The following is a 17,317-nucleotide window of genomic DNA, read 5'->3' as shown; positions in this document are numbered from 1 at the left end:
CATTACTCATTATTTGGATGAGCCTAATGCATTTTGGTAATATTTTATTAAGCAGCAGATGTCCTAGTCAGTAAATGCAGCATCAGATCCAGAGCATATGAAAAACTGCATTCTCCCAACAAACCTGTCTGTGTATTAGAATCAATAACAGAGACCCTGGTCTTGGAGTTTCCAGCACCAGATATTCAGTGAATAACAACTGGCTATGAGGCTTTCTTGGTTGTGCTGCCCTGGCAATGGAATGACCTCCCCAGATCTATCTGTTGGTGGCATGCTCTTAAGTACTTGGCAAAGGCTATTTTATTTTCTTCTGCTTTTTAGTGAAATCTGCTTTTTAGATCTATTTTGGTTGCTAATGTTACTTTGTTGAGGTTTCTGATTTTAGTCGATTGTCTGGAAGAACAGGGTAGTGAGTCTTTAATGCAATCTATTGGTATCTGTGAGATATGAAATACATTGGGTTCACTTGCAAGCAATAACCCTCAATCAGATATGTGGATCCACGTGAACAAATAAACATGTTTCTGAATGCACATTCCCATCTGGAGTCAGTCTGGTATGATAAAAAAAATGAATTGCGCATTGTGCAGTGTTAAAAACTCTAGTATCCGCAAAGCTACTAGTTGGGCTCAGGGGTTTCTGGCTTAGGGATATTGTATTTAAAAGTGGTGGTGGGATTTTTCCCTACCCCTGACTTTTCTGTCTATTTTTAATACATAATGATTTCTCATGACCGTCTTTGTTAGTGTATCAGTTGTATATTACTTGCAGAATTTATGGGGGGGGGGATTATGTTCTTGTTGTTTTCCTTTCTGTCCTAAACTGCACCTGAACAATTGTGCCAAATGAAGAACTATTGCAATGGAATAAGTATTTAAATATATCAATATGCTGCATATTAAAAGAAAAGTAAAAGAGAGAGAGAGAGTCTGAAATGGAATCCTTTGTGTGTGGTCTTCAGCCATATTTCAAAAAAGTATTCTCAGAATAAACAAGCCCAGCCCTGACTTTCATTTAAAGTGAGGCCAGGTGTTTGCATTGTGCCTTAGAAGCCTTTCCTTATCTGTTTGTTTTGATACTTAAGTTCATACCCTACAATATTTCATCAAAAGGGTGAGCAGTTGTAGCACCCCAATTCTCATACCAAGGTTCAATTGCTATGTTCTTAAGTACTTCCTTTGCTATATAAATTTATTTTGCAATGGCTAGATTGCCCTTGTCAGATACTGTAATTGTCTTTAAATGTTGTTATGCTCACTTCTAAGAGCAGCAGGGGCACACGTTTGTTGCATGAGAGTTTAAATGTAACTGTGAAACCTGAAATTGTCAAACAGTGACAGTCTGGAAGTGCCCTTTGTGTTGTTCTCTGGATTCAAAACCAACCACCCTTTCTATTATTTCTTTCCATGCACAAACCAAGATTCCATCATTCTTATCTGGGAGGGGAAAATATGTGCCCCACAACCCTTTCTCAGTGTCAGGAAGCAATCTTCTAACAATTAGTTCCCATGGAAACACACCACTTGAATATTGTGGGTTATTAACATTCCTTTCTCAAGTAAGCACAAGAACTCTGGCCAGGTATTGCCTGAAGGCAACAAGCAGAGATGTAAGAGAAATCTGATAGCAAAAATCCTTACTATATGAAGCATACGACTCAGGAGCTGCAGTATGTGATATGCCCAGGCTTCATGGTGGAGCCTCATTCTTTCCTTCGCTTAAAGACAGCCATATTGAGGTGAAGGAGAATCTAAATTCAGATTTGGGCCTTATTCCCTGGGGAGGGGAATTTAACCATTTCTCCCTCACTCCATTTTGCAGATCAAACACACACACACACCCCACCACTGCCAATTAATATGGAGATGAGTGCTAAATTTTCACAAGATTCCACTAGATTTCCAGAAAAGGCCTTTATGTCAGGTGGAAGCTAAAATATAATGTGCAATGTCAGGGAAATGGAATAAACTGTTGTGTCAATGCAGCCCAACCAGTCGAGACAGAAGGAAAAAACACATGCACATTTCTCCCTATCTGTGGCTTAAAAATACTGCCATATACTACATTAAATAACTAACATTTTGCTGCCTTTTCATGACACCCATAATATATTGCTGAGGCAACCACCTCACTCTCCCCTCAAGGCAAGTAGCAGCCAGGAAAGCTTTTGACAGGGAGAGGAAAGTTAAGCCCCTCTTCTCTACCTTTGGGGTTGTTATGACATTTATATCCGTCCATGCACTTCAATATATCTCCTTTCCAATGGTGCAGGGAAGCCTAGGTATGCCTCTGATCCCCACATCTCTGTGAGGTAAGTGAGATTAAGAGGCAGACTGACTTAGTGACTGGCCCAGGGTCACCCTCTGGGACTCATGGCTGAGCAGAGATTTGAATCCTGGTGCTCCAGGGTTAGCCCAACACACTAACTACTATGCCACACTGACTCCAATAGCGTGGGGGGTGCAGGGGGGCCCGGCCACACTGGGCGCAACATCTGGGGGGGCGCGCTCGCACTCACAGCTCTCTGCCCCTACCTGGCTCACTCACTCACTCTCTCTCACTGCAGTGCTGGCTGTGCGAATCCGATCCGAGCCGCCGGGTCGCCGCCCACTGTGGCGGGGAGGGTGCCAGGCGTGCGGTGCGGTGCGGAGAGAGAGCGAGGGACTATCTGGGGGAAGGACAGTGCAGCGGGGGGGGGCGCAAATTACTTGCCTTGCCCCGGGTGCTGACAACCCACGCTATGCCACTGCCAATATGGCCCCTTCTTCTTATCAAGTATTTTATGTTTTTTATACTCTAACATAGTTTCTCTCTGCCCTGCCCATCCATCCACGTAATTTCCCCCTCAGTGTTACGCAGTCTCTCTCTCTCTCTTTGATGCATACAAGAGGCAGAACACGTGAACCCTAAAGAGTGCCAACTCTAGCAACTCACAACGATCATTTTTAACGAGGCCGTCCCCGCCGAAGGCAAGACTAGGGAGAGCGATTTAACTAGGGATGGGAATGAGAAAAGACGAACCAACAAAGGGTCCAGGAGCTCCAACCCTCCCTCTCTTGACTTATTCGGATAATTTCATGACGTCGACTTGTTTCTAAAATCTTTTGATTGTCATTTTGTATTGTATCGATTACGCTCACCCACAGGAGCCAACTCCTAGGGGCCGACAAAAATAAATTTATTTGAAGGGCTGCCCCCGGCCAAGTTGATGGGCACTGCCATTCAAATGGGGTGTGCGCGGCGCAGCGCGTCTTGTGATCGATTCTGCAATCCCCCTATTTTATTCAACTTGGCACCCCTGTGCTCACTGCTTTTTCTTCAGCGGCATATAAATCTTTTTACCAACTCCCAACCTCCAAGTGACAAGATCGACCCCCTCCTCCCGCTCCGGCCCCAACGCAGCCTGTTTGATGCTGCAGCAGAGCTCGCTTCGCTCCCGCTGTGTCGCAGCGCGCCTGGCGAGCCCCTCTACTCCGCGACGGGGCCCGGACACTGCTTGGCTTGGCGGAGGGAGGGGCGGGGCCGCGGCGAGGGCCAATGAGCGCGAGGCCCCGCCCCCGCTGCCTGGGAGGGGGGCGCATCACAGGTTGCCTTTCGCCCCGTCGGCTGGCCGCGGCGGCGACTGGGCAGAGAGCAGCGACGCGTCGGCCGAGCTGCCCGTGGAAGCCCCCAAGGGCGCCTGGAGGACTTGCAGAGGGCAGCGCCGCTTGCAGAGCAGGGGACGCGCATGGTGTGGAGTGGTAGCAGGGATGGAGCCGGCAGGGTAAGCGGGGAATGAGGTCCGAGGGGCGCCCAGCAGCTTTGTCCTTGCACTGGAGGGGAGGGGAGGGGGAGCCAAGATTTCTCCCATGATGGAGGCAGGAAGGGGCTATTGCATTTAAAGCCCACCCTTTCTCCAAGAAGCTCTAGATGGCGCACGTGTCCTGCACCACAACCCTGCGAGGTAGGATCGGCTGAGAGGCAGTGGCTGGCCAAAGGTTGGACTATGCTAATAGCACCCTTTATGTTAGGGGGGGTGCAGACTTTTTTTGCGGGGGCAGAACCTCATTTAGTTAAGTATTTTAATTGATTGGGGGGCAGTTGCCCCCTCCTGCCCCCCTTGGCAACGCCCATGCCCCTCACCCCGTGGGCGGATGGAGGGGGGCAGCACGGGGTGGTTGCCAACGCATGGGTGAGGGTTGTTATTGCCTCGATCCGTTATAGCAAACCCGCCACGAGCCTTGGGGCAACCTTGAGGACTAGCGGATCGCCGAGGCATTAGCCTGTGTGCACCTACTCAGAAGCAAGTCCTCCTCAGCTCGCATGCAAGCAGGCGTGCAGAGGACCGGGCCCTGTGGTTGCAGCCCTGATCACGCGGAGTTACATGCCGCTGAACTTTGACGGGCTTGCTCCGGAGTGAACGTCCCTTTAGCATCGTGCTGTTGGAAGAAGTGGGGGCTAGCTGGAGAAAACAAAAACGATCGCCAAAAACCACCGGCCTGTTAGGCTGCTGCGAGACTCATTCTTCGTTTTAGCCTTGTTAATGGTCACCTTCTGCTTTTCTCCCTCTCAACTGCAAATGCACGGTCAGATATCAAAGAGTCAATATTTTGCTGGGGAATGTGAAGGAAAGAACATGAAACTGGGCCTCCTTTTGCTGGTAAAAGGGAATGGAAGGAGACTTGCTCACGTGTGCTTCTGCACAGCCTTTAAAAGATTTGTATTGAGTTTCCTTTTTTGTTCGACCACCCAAAGGAAAGTTTGGTGGGTCCTGAACAGTAGGCAGGATCAAGTTCCTTCTTTTCCCGCTCCCTCCGACATCTTTCCTTCTCTCTCTCAAAGTGAGGTTGGATTTGTCCCTGAGGCCCCACAGCAATCTGGGGCCACATACAATCTGGGGAATGTGTGAATGAATGTTTTAATTCACTTGCTCTCATCAGCAGGAAAGAAAGAGGCTAATTTTATCTGGTGATTTGTTGAGTGAGACAGGCCTGCTGGGAACCCTTCTCTCTCCCATCAGTATTGGATTTACTTAGCAGCTTACCCTGTTGGCTTTAAAGGATGCCTGGTAAGTGGATTTCTCCCCTCTCCACTCTGTTCTTTGTTTCCTCCCTTGGGAACTACAGTATATGCATTTTCTCAAAGCAGTTTTCATTCTGAATACATTATACTGGGCACTGTTCATCAAGAAAAGAGTGAGAAGGAAGAGGTTGAATCCTACTGCATGCTTACTTTTGTTACCTAGTACCAGTGGCGTAGCGTGGGGGGTGCAGTGGGGCCGGCCGTACCGGGCACAACATCTGGGGGGCACGCGCTCGCACTCGCAGCTCTCTGCTCCTAGGGCAGAGGGGGCGCAAATTACTTGCCTTGCCCCGGGTGCTGACAACCCACACTACGCCACTGCCTAGTACACATGGCAGAAATACACCCTTAGTACAGTGGTACCTCGGGTTACAGACTCCGCTAACCCAGAAATATTACCTCGGGTTAAGAATTTTGCTTCATGATGAGAACAGAAATTGCGTGGTGGTGGCACAGTGGCAGTGGAAGGCCCCATTAGCTAAAGTGGTGCTTCAGGTTAAGAACAGTTTCAGATTAAGAACAGATCTCCAGAACAAATTAAGTTCTTAACCCGAGGTACCACTGTACATTCTTTCATTTCTCTTTTCTGATCTCAGCCATGTAGAACGACTCTTTTTCTATACATGTACATGCAATAGGTTTTTAAAGAATTGTATACATTTATTTCAGTGGGAGAGGGTGGCGCTTGCCAATCAGAAGGTCGGCGGTTCGAATCCCCGCGACAGGGTGAGCTCCCGTTGCTCGGTCCCAGCTCCTGTCAACCTAGGAGTTCGAAAGCACGTCAAAGTGCAAGTAGATAAATACGTACTGCTCTGGCGAGAAGGTAAACGGCGTTTCCGTGTGCTGCTCTGGTTCGCCAGAAGCGGCTTAGTCATGCTGGCCACATGACCCGGAAGCTGTACGCCTGCTCCCTCGGCCAATAAAGCGAGATGAGCGCTGCAACCCCAGAGTCGGTCACGACTGGACCTAATGGTCAGGGGTCCCTTTACCTTTACCTTTTATTTCAGTGGGGCTTACTTCTGAATAAGTATGCGTAAGATTATGCAGAACATACGCTTGTGTAAGATTATGTAGAACATGGCCATTGGTCCATATGGCACTGTATTGTCTGCACGGACTGGCAGCGACTGCAGGGTTTGACATTCCCAGTCCTGTCTAGAGAAGCCAGAGATTGAACCTGGGACCTTCTGCATCCAAACCCCTACCACTAGACTATGACCCTTTCTCTAGCAGATAACTACCACACTGTATTCATAGAATCGGAGAGTTGGAAGGGACCCCAAGGGTCATCTAGTCCAACCCCCTGCAATGCAGGAATCTCAACTAGATCACATGTGCTTAAAAACCTCCAATGGAGAATCCACAACCTTCTAACAGATTCTGTTCTGCTGTGGAACAGCTCTTACTGCCAGAAAGGGCTTCCTGGCGTTTTGTTGGAATCTCCCTTCTTGTGATGAAGCCCCCCCCCCCCCCTTTTATTTAAAAAGCACTGAAAACTGTATCGTTTTTATTAGTTCACCTGTTTACCCGTAAGTAAATATAAACAACCCTATTTAATTCCTGTATGTTTCTCTATTGTGCCTGAAGTTTTATTTCGTTCGCACGAGCATAGCCTGGCAAAAGCAAAATCAGAAATAGTCTGTAATGAAGTAATTTCCCTTCTTTACATGCTAAGTGTTGTTTGATGAGCAACACATCTGCTTTCAAAAATAAACATCCAGTTGCAGTAGTTGAAGATTCCTTGCAAATGTGCAGGGAAATTATAGGTTTCGTTTTGGTTCCTAATTTTAAGGTTTAGCACCCGCTCATTTCCAAGGAGGAATTTGTATTAAGCAAAACAGAGTCAATGGTACTTAGACTCTTCACGTTGCTTGCTTTCTGTACAACAGGGTTGTACAGTATCACGAGAGGGTTGCAATTTAGTGAATGTCTCCTCTTTCTGTAGCTTAGGCCTAGGCCTGACTGCACTGGCAGTAATTTGTATGAATGGGATGTGGTACCTGCTTAGCCGGACCTCCATGAGGCCTGACTAGCTAAACTGGTACATCACATAAACTCTCTGTGTATCCTACACCCCATGTCCCAGAAAACTTGTGCAATTCACTGGAGTTCCATAACAGGTGAGTGGGTGTGCAATTAATTATTTGAAGGCAAAGTACTTTAAGTCCACAGAAATATCCCAATGCCCATTGGGTGCATATAGGCAAAGTCATAAATAGATGTCACATGGCCATAAACAAAGGGCTTCTGTGTACATAGCCTGATACCAGTGTCCTAAATGTATTAAGGCACCTGTCTCTCCCCACAGTGTGCGATACAAAGCTCGCATACCATCACTTGCACTCATAGGCTGGCTCACCCTATATGTTTGCATCTATTTCAGTTGCACCAAGATTGCATGGGTGGGCCTCTGTGTGCATGAATCTATGTACAAGTGCATCATGTGTTATGCTTAATTCTATATTGTCTCTTTCACTATGGCAAAACAAAATCTGAGACATGTTGTCATACAATCTGCTAATAGGAAGCAAAACCTTGCTAGCTTATGCAATTATTTACTTGTTTCTCTCAAAGGTTTATGTAAGCAAAAGAGCTAATTGTAGAGTCAACACACGTTTACAGAAATTGCAGCTTGGTAGGATGAGGCAAGAAGGTCCCCAGCTAATTCTCGGCTGCTGTCATAATGGACCACTCTGAAATGCTTGTTTACAGTGACAGACCAGGCCTTTGTGACCCTTGCTACCAATGATGTTTATTGCCACGGAGCTCTGGTTCTCGGACAGTCCTTGAGGAACCATAAAACATCTCGAAGGCTGGCAGTGCTAATTACATCTCAAGTCTCCAGTGCAATGAGGTGAGGACACGCTCTCAGATTCAATTAATTGAATATCTTCAAAATGTAAATGCAAATTCTGTTCCATAACCCTGATTACAAAATAACAATAAGCAGGCAGTGTGTTGAATGAGTTGCTTAATTCCCAATGAAATCATGTGTGGCCAGAAGTGTGAACAAACAGGTTTTGTTTTGTTTAGAAAACAGATTTCCTCTTGTGGTCCTATATTTGGATCACTTTGTGCACAGAACTGTAAGCAGAGACTGATCTACTTGGGTGACTGCATGAAGAAAAGAACTGCATTATGGGTTTTCAGCCATAAAAAGTCCAAACTCCAATTTACACACAGATATGGATAACATTTCAGCATTCAGTTAGAGTGTGGGATGGTGTAAGCGGTCAATCAGGGTTCCCATACCTTCCTGGGAACTGTGTATATGAGTAGGAGAGCTCCTTTCAGAAAAATGCAGGTCAGGAAGTGTGCCTGGTGCACATAGCATCACCAAGAGGGTGGGGCTTACCCTATGCATTTCCCCTTCTCCCTTTCCATATTCAGACAGAACATCCAAAGAGGGCAATATTCTCTCCAAATATTTGTAACAGGTTGTTTTTTTTGTGGTGTTTCTCCCCAGCTCCCATTTCATTCACTTACTGGAATCGCCGTCTATTGACAAATTTTGTAGGGAAACACAAACATATTTATTACAGTTTAGGAAAGAAGGAGGTCTCTTAGAAGAACTACAGATAGAAGTTTTGTTTCCTATCAGAAACAAAGAACTGAGGTTTATTCAAAGAAACCGATTGGCAGTAGGTTCAGACTAGGTAAGACGGAAGTATTTTTTTTGCCCAGTGGGCAATAAAGGCATACACACTTACCTGGGATAAAGTCCCATTGAATTCCATAGGGCTTGCTTCTCAGTAGACATGTCTAGCAGTTGGCTATAAATTATGGAATTAGCTCCTGCCAGATGTACCAATAGCCACTTGTTTAAATAGGTTTAAAAAGGATTGGATGATGCAGGATAGGACAGCTGGTGGCTATTAACTAAGCCAAATGGTACCTGCAACAAAATTTTGCAGCACCAAATGCCTTTGTTTACTGGTCCAAGTGTTAGCCGTACCTTCCTTCCATTTGCTCTCCTCCTTAACAGTCTGCTACTTTTCTGTGGCCACTGGGAATATTTAGTCTTCAAATGGGCGGTACTGGGAACCCTCCTTCATAGGATCATTATCTGCATATTTTCTGCAGATGTTGGGGGTTTTCCTGAACCTGCTGATACCCCCTTCCCTTGCTCAGGGATGGTGTCATTTTGGCCATGTAAAAATCAGCACTCATGCCTGAACATAAAAACAGAGGAAATGACAGCTCAGTGGAACTTGATATTCAGAAGCCGTCCTTGTATCAGACTACTAGATGCTGGAGACAAGCAGCAGGGGAGAACATTCATGCTCTGCTTTTGAGCTTCCAGGTCTATGCATCTGGCTGCCTTCTGTTGGAAACACAGGCAGTTCCTCCATTACATATTGATCATTACTCAGTTACAGTTGTACCTTGGTTTTCTAACACAATGAGGTCCGGAAGTCCGTTTGACTTCCGCAATGTTCAAAAACCAAGGTGCGGCTTCCAATTGGCTGCAGGAGCATCCTGCAGTCAGTTGGAAGCTGTGGAAGCCACGCCGGACGTTCGGCTTCCAAGGCAAAGTTCGCAAACCGAAACACCTACTTCCGGGTTTACGGTGTTCGAGTTCCAAGTTGTTCATGATCTAAGCTGTTCAAAAACCAAGGTACGACTGTATTCCTCATCACTTGGCAGTTGCTTGAACCGAAATGGATATTGAATCATTCTTCTAAGTCTTATGATAGCTGATCAACTTTGATTATTAGTTGACATTTTAAATAGTCAGATTGGTTTTGACCTGTAATCTTTGCTTCTTGCATGGCATCTTTAACTTGTTTCCTTACATTTTGCTCCTGCTCCTTAGTTATCAGCAACTGCTTCTTATAGTTCATAGGAAGTGGATTTGGGTTTTGGGTTTTCTTATATTTCTAATGTGACTTTGCTTGCTTGTTTATCTTGCATCTAGTAGATACTACAGGCATCTCCCCTCTCATGCGGGGGTTACGTTCCCAGGTACCACATATATACATGAAATCATGTATAGTGGGGGACACCATTTAGAACACCTGTAAACATCTTCTAAACCCCTGGAAATCCTTGAAAACCCTTAAAAAAAGCAGCTGCACTTACCAGACTGGCATAAATGGTGGCTTTGGTGGCTCTCAGTCTTCCTCATCTCTGGAGGACAATGTGGGAATGACAACAAGGGGGGTAGACCGGTACCCTGAAGTACCTGGCTATGATTTAGAGGTACCTCCTTTCTCAAACTTCAACTCTCTACCTGGTCAGTGCAAAGGCTCATGGGATTGCAGTTGCAAAGTCTCCATTTCCCCCACTTTTTACATCACTTTTTGCAGTTTTCCCACTCTTTATGGCTGATTTTGCCCTTTTGGCACCTTTTGGCAGTTTAAATCAAACACGTGTAAGTGTGGAGATGCCTGTAGTTGTTTTTAAAAATCCAGCTGCTGTTCTCAGTTCAGTTTAATGTCAGAAACCCTGTACTGCATTTCTTGCAAAAGGAGATGTCTCAAGGCTCCCAATCTTGTATTTTACTTGTTTTGTCAGGGCTGCCCTCAACACCATATTTGACACAGTGGTGGATGTGAATGAAATTGACAGCAATGACTCTATGCACTTGGCTTTGCTGGAGAGACTGGAACTGGGTGTAACCTTTACCAAACTTCATTGCTGGACTCTTACTCAGTATAGCAAATGTGTCTTCATGGATGCAGACACATTGGTAAGGGAAGCACCAGTTAGAAAAAGAAAGTTTTGCCATGTTGCTTTCAGTTACCGGTTACCTTTTTGTTGATTGTTGTGGGATTTCAATGGAATAGATTCATATGTGGGTGGGGGAAATACTGTGTAGGTTTGTAAATACCGTATTGGCCCGAATATAAGCAGCACCCAAATATAAGCCACATCTTTAAAATTGGGGGGGGGGGGGAGGAAAAATACCTATATATAAGCAGCTCCATTCCTCACTGCTCCTGGCTGCATACTGGGTGGGCAGGGGAAGCCACACTGCACTGACAACGGCCTTTCCCCTTCCTCGCTTTATCCCTTCCCTGCCTTGGGGGAGAGGATGGGGGACTACGCACGGGGCGGGCACCGCTTTGCCGCGCTCCTGGCACTGTTTGCCCCGTGCTCCTGGCTTCATACAATAAGGTTGTGAATATAAGCCACATTTTGGATTTGGAAGAAGAAGAAGAGTTTGGATTTGATATCCCGCCTTTCACTCCCTTTAAGGAGTCTCAAAGCGGCTAACATTCTCCTTTCCCTTCCTCCCCCACAACAAACACTCTGTGAGGTGAGTGGGGCTGAGAGACTGTGACTGGCCCAAGGTCACCCAGCAGCTGCATGTGGAGGAGAGGAGACGCGAACCCGGTTACCCAGATTACGTGACTACCACTCTTAACCACTACACCACACTGGCTCTAACTTTTCACAGTCAGAAATTGGGGGGAAAGTGTGGCTTATATTCAGGCCGATACGGTATGTTTGCATAGCACATACATATGAATAATATAGGTACACTGTAGGTGCGAATCTGTACTTCATTGTTCAGTGCAGAATGTCAGTACAGTTCTAAAGCACCAGCTATCTATAGCTAAAGCTATATCTACACACTTTAGGGTGTAGAATGTTCTATTCTGTTATTGAGATGGGAAACCACGAATGCTTAGCAGTCCTGTAGTACATTTAAAAGTGCCTCCCATCATTTCCAACGTGAGAAGCAACACACTGGTGTGTTCATATTGATGCTGATTGCAGGGCTGAAGGGGAGTGGTGAATGGTAGGAGATGACATAGCCAGTTGATAAAGACAAAACAGCTAAGAAAGAGTTTTGAATCCCTGAAATTTGTATAGTGGGGGGATCGGCTACGATTCCAACATGCCACGTCTTTTCTAGGTACTGTGCAATATTGACGAGCTGTTTGACCGGGAAGAACTCTCAGCAGCTCCAGATTCTGGCTGGCCAGACTGCTTTAACAGTGGTGTGTTTGTTTTCAAACCTTCTTTGAAAACCTACAACCTCCTCCTGCAGTTTGCAAATGAACATGGCAGCTTTGATGGTAAGTTCACTGACCTGCTCCCCTTCCTGGTTCTGCTTGAGTGAGGTCCGCGTTGGTGAAGTTCTTTGACAATGTGAACTTTTGATGGAGCTGGACCCTTACTACAGCCAATGTGTTTTCATGGATGCGGGCACTTTAGTAAGGCCACTGATCTCTGAAATGGCAAGCTAGGATGAAAGTTCAGAAGTAGATGCTACCAAAAGGAGACAGGAAAGAACGTCAAACAGCAATTGCTACTGTAAATGGCTTTCATATATACAGCTTTCCCCATTTCCTGTATCATCTAGCAGTTCATATTAGATTGTGTCATGGTGTCTCAAGTACCTTCCCCCACTTTGGCTTCACCGGCTACTATTTGCTGGGTGGGGAAGTTGGCTAATAATAAAGCCACCCCATAAACTGTTGGCATTTTCAGTGCTGGCTGTTGTTTTCGTTCTCATAGCTCTACTATTCCATAAAGAGGAATGTACAGGGATGGAGAAACTGTGGTCCTCCAGATATTGCTGGACTCCAACTCCCATCATCCTCAGCAAGCATGGTCAGTTGTCAGGAATAATGGAAGTTGGAGTCAGGCATCAGCTGGAAGCCCACAAGTTCCTCTTGCTGATGTTTCCCCCCCAAATATAGCATGCCATGTAAAAACGGGAAGAAGGAATAAGAAACACCAGTTTCGGAAACTGATTAAAAATTTGGGCAGAGTGGTCAAAACCAATTGTCAGTACCATTTGGCATGAGTAAGTTTGGGTTTGAAGATGAAATGGTTGTTTATGTTATGTGTTCTTTTCAATACTTTAGGAGGTGATCAGGGATTGTTAAACAGTTTCTTCAACAACTGGGCAACAACAGACATTCACAAACACTTGCCATTTCTCTATAATCTAAGCAGCAGTGTTGTCTACACCTATGCCCCTGCTTTTCAATAGTAAGTACAGCAATATACCTCTCTCTATAATACATTGGTGAATGTCTACCTTACTCTAGGGCTGAAATCTCAGTGGCAGACCCTTGCACGGGCAAAAATATCTCTTCTAAAGACATATGCTCACAGGTTTCTCTTTGTCATAGCTGATAATGGGATGTATGTACACACATGCAACACAAGATTGCTCACAACCAAGATCATATATAGGTGTTGAACCTCTCGTAGAATCATAGAGTTGGAAAGGGCCCTGAGGATCATCTGGTCCAACACCTTGCAATGTGTCACAACAGTTTCAAAAGCAAGCCTGATTTAGGAAATCAGTAATTGGCTATTCTGAAGCTACTGATCACCTTGTGTCACATATAGCATTCCTATCAGTATATATATATGTAGGTCCCAAATATGGTGATCAACTGGTCAATTTATTTATATGGCAAAAACATTCAGCTTGCTGTTTCTGACCATTATGTTTACACAAAACCAGTGATCAGCTTGGAATAGTTTGACTGCCGTGTTTGTTTAATCTGGAAGAAGCAATGGCACCCCTAAGCATGCAAAAATATAAACACCTAAATTATGCACCAAATATATAATAAATATATAAAATATAAACACCTAATTCTGCAACTATTCGCTTGATAAGCAACAGAAAAGCAAATGAGACAGCCCATGCAATGCTCAACCAGAAAACCAAAATTCTCTACCAGGTACTGATGGGATGCTTTTGCTTTAAATGTGCAAGAATCCCTCCTTGTTGATGTGTAATGGAATGGAAGGCCTTTTACACTTAGAAGAGGCCATAGGTGATGGAACAGGATGAGTGAGACTGATGTGTTTCCAGGGCATCTTGCTAAACATCATTCTGTCCATCCTGCCTTCATCAGCCATGGCTTCCAGCCATAATTCAAAATCCCCCTCCCATGTTGAACATGGTAACACCTTCTAGTTGTTCCTTGTCCTCCCAAGTGCATTGTCAAGTTCATGCTCCTGTTGTCTAATGAGCAGTTTGCAAGGAGTTTTCTTTCTCCCCACCCCCCAGCACAACCAGCAAGGACATTATTCCTGCTGTCAGTTGGCCTATGACTGCAGAGATGAAGGGAAGGGCACTCTGACCCTTGTCACTAGCCACTGGAAGGCTGCTCATCTCCTTCCCAAGAGGCCACTTTCTGGCAAGGGTGACTTCAGCCATTGGTTCAATGACAGTGAGCTGCTTTCAGTCTCCCACCCAACAAGAGCACTGCTGCTGGTGTGACAACAGAGGCCTTTCCCACCAAGCAGAGGACCAAGGCCTGCTGAGTGCTTGCAACATCTCCATCTCAGCAAGAACACTAGCAAAGGAAGAGCATTCTGGCCCCAGCTGTTATCAACTCACATCTTACTTAGTACTGGAATTATCAACCTGATTTCCCTCCTCTACACTTATGTATTTGTAAGCCAGGGCCTGTTCTATTTTCACTTATGTTTAGCTCCTGGAGTGGTGCTGTGTATTGAATTTTAATTGCTATGAGTCACTGGATTTTTTATTATTATTAAAAAAACTATATACCCATGAATGAATAAATAAAAAGTTCTGCAATGCCTTGGCAGAGATGAACCATCTTGCATTTACTTTTTAAAAAATGGGGCTTAATATAAACTCATTTTTAAGATTACATGTGTCCTTTTTGTAGTTTTGGCAAAGATGCAAAGGTAGTCCACTTCTTGGGACCATCAAAGCCATGGAACTATAAATACAATCCTCAGACAGGAACAGTGATAGAAGACGGTTCATCCTCATTATCCAACAGTCAGCTCTGTTTCCTTCAACTCTGGTGGACAACGTACAGTTCTGATGTATTGCCATTACTGGAAAAAACACAGGAGTCTTCTGAGCCACAAATCCAGAGAGAAGAGGTAAATTTTTTGGAAGGGAAGCTTTTTGGTTTGCTTTCCTTGCTTTGTGAAAAACGGCTTTTGAACCCGCAAGAACTTTTGTTATATACCACAGGGGTGTGTTCAAAGAAAAAGGGGAGGAATATGGGCAAACATCACCTCCCACACCACCATGCATCCCTCAGGCACACCTACAGCACTTCTTGGGATATGTGTTTGGATGTGCATTGCCATTCCCTGCCTGGCAAAACTATTCACATTTTAAAGGAGAATTTGAGCTACATTAGAATAGCAATCTGCATATAATAGAGTTGTTAGCAGTGGTAATAGAATGTCAACTGTCAAAATAAATAAAAAGTGAAATGTAGCGGAAAAGGAGACAGAATATTAAAAATGTGTGGAGTACAAACATAGGAACTTTCATGGATGAAGAACTTCCAAAATTACATTAATTTTTGTTGTTATTAGCCAAACTTGAGTGGAGATGAAAGCAAATTGGAAAGAGGAAATCCTGCCACTAGCAGTTCTTTGCCAGCAAATGAGGAACATGTATCTGAAACAGTTGCAAACTCACCTGATGAGTTATTTGCCAAAAAGGTAAGTACTTTTTATTTCTGCTAATTAGTTACAGTAAACTTAATTCTAAAAATATCATGATGCTTCCAAGTATTTAAAATTGATTTAAAGTATTGTGCCAGCTTATCTCCCAACTATATATGGCATGAGTATGCTTAAAATCTGAGGGGGGGGGGATTCCATTGGAAAAGCAATGAAATTAGAATTTCAATTGTAAATAACTTACTATAATGTTATTTTCTGTTTTAAAATGAGTGGCTTTGGACCAGACAGAGAGCAGCAGCATTAGTATGCTTGTGGTTTCCTCTCATCAGTTTTCTGCTTCTTGTTTGAGCCTTGTAGACACACATATCTGAGGGGGAAGGGATGTCCTTAAAGGATTTAGGACAAGGCACAGAAGCCTGGTGATACTAACAGCATGCTTATACCTCATTCAGTTATTATAATAAATTTATTATTTATACCCCGCCCATCTGGCTGAGCTTCCCCAGCCACTCTGGGCAGCTCCCAATCAAGTGTTAAAAACAGTACAGCATTGCATATTAAAAACTTCCCTGAACAGGGCTGCCTTAAGATGTCTTCTGAATGTCAGGTAGTTGTTTATCTCTTTGACATCTGATGGGAGGGCGTTCCACAGGGTGGGCGCCACTACCGAGAAGGCCCTCTGTCTGGTTCCCTGTAGCCTCACTTCTCGCAATGAGGGAACCGCCAGAAGGCCCTCGGTGCTGGATCTCAGTGTCTGGGCTGAACGATGGAGGTGGAGACGCTCCTTCAGGTATGCAGGACCGAGGCCATTTAGGGCTTTAAAGGTCAGCACCAACACTTTGAAACGTGCTCGGAAACATACTGGGAGCCAATGCAGATCTCTCAGAACCGGTTTTATGTGGTCCCGGCGGCCACTCCCAGAAAGAAATGATTGACCAAGTGATGATGTATTTAAAGATATGGGCCAGGCTCCATAATGGCTTTGATAAAAACTGATCTCTTCTTTTCTGAATGAGCAGTAAAACAGGCACTTTATTTTTATCAGTCTGTACAGAAAGCTGAAGGCAGTCTTGAGGTCCACATTGCTGAGCCAAGTGAATCTTCTCCAGAGCCCACTTTTAACCCAACTCCTCAGGAAACAGTGAAAATGGTAAATATGAGTATATACCTTTTGGAGGCAATGTTTATTTCTGCATTCAGATCTGAGAGCAGTGATTTTGGAATGGGCATCTTCATAAGATAATCTGTACAAACAAATAGCAACATTATCCTCTAATTTTGTTCTGTTTTTAAAAGAAGAAAAGGGGAGGGGAAATGGATGAAGCACTTGAAGGCATTCTGAGCCATGGGAGCAAGGGAAGAGCCAAGAACCTAAAAATGTCTGAATGGGATACATGTCCAGTATGGTGGGAATGACAGCAAAGTATTTGGAAGACGGGAGCCAAAATTACGGCTTGCTTACATTTGCTATGAGACACTAGCTCTGTTCAGATGCTCTGCTCCTTTGGGTGATTCCAATTATGTGAGGAGGGAAGTCAGGGAGCTGCTGCCTGGCTCTGCCCATTCTGTTTCACTCTTTGCACTCATCCCTTCCATACCTTGAGGACTGAACTTGTGCAACATTGAGCATTCTCCACTGTGCAATTTCTACTCATATACAAGCCCTAGAAGATCCGAGTTCTAAATAGCACAGGGAGTCTCCTTGAGAGGGTGGGGGACTAGGGAGCACACCCCCCCTCCACTCCCTCACATTGTTAGAATCCTAGTGTGGGGAAATGCTTCAGTTTTGCTACTCAGACCAAACAATCTGTACACATCTCTATTCCCATACAGTACTGTAATAATGTCCCTCAAGTAACCTGAGCTACTCTAT

At 44.9% G+C, this 17,317-nt stretch overlaps 1 protein-coding gene and 1 long non-coding RNA gene across 3 annotated transcripts in view; one reads left to right on the top strand and one right to left on the bottom strand.

The window, feature by feature from the left end:
• Window positions 1-24: 24 nt before the first annotated feature.
• Window positions 25-2,975, bottom strand: LOC310676427. The gene is made up of 2 exons (XR_014510563.1): window positions 2,748-2,975; window positions 25-2,443 (listed from the first exon to the last, which is right to left on the bottom strand). It is a non-coding gene; the product is annotated as an uncharacterized lncRNA (long non-coding RNA).
• Window positions 2,976-3,594: 619 nt separating this feature from the next.
• The window catches only part of GYG2 (glycogenin 2), an 18,443-nt gene continuing 4,720 nt past the window's right edge, over window positions 3,595-17,317 (top strand). Inside the window, exons 1-9 of one of the 2 annotated variants that reach the window (XM_083437981.1) lie at window positions 3,595-3,763; window positions 4,923-5,047; window positions 7,774-7,915; window positions 10,579-10,753; window positions 11,927-12,089; window positions 12,885-13,011; window positions 14,682-14,904; window positions 15,352-15,480; window positions 16,490-16,594. In XM_083437981.1, coding sequence (XP_083294107.1) covers window positions 5,041-5,047; window positions 7,774-7,915; window positions 10,579-10,753; window positions 11,927-12,089; window positions 12,885-13,011; window positions 14,682-14,904; window positions 15,352-15,480; window positions 16,490-16,594 — 1,071 coding nt within the window. In that variant the 5' untranslated portion in view covers window positions 3,595-3,763; window positions 4,923-5,040. Of the gene's footprint in view, window positions 3,764-4,919; window positions 5,048-7,773; window positions 7,916-10,578; window positions 10,754-11,926; window positions 12,090-12,884; window positions 13,012-14,681; window positions 14,905-15,351; window positions 15,481-16,489; window positions 16,595-17,317 lie in introns of both variants that reach the window. The other variant, XM_083437982.1, reaches the window with a different exon arrangement.

Source organism: Podarcis tiliguerta (genome assembly GCF_965153285.1).
Source record: "Podarcis tiliguerta genome assembly, chromosome: 4".
NCBI classification, from domain to species: domain Eukaryota; kingdom Metazoa; phylum Chordata; class Lepidosauria; order Squamata; family Lacertidae; genus Podarcis; species Podarcis tiliguerta.
Note: the sequence above shows the minus strand (reverse complement) of the source record. Positions and strands in the feature narration are given on the sequence as shown.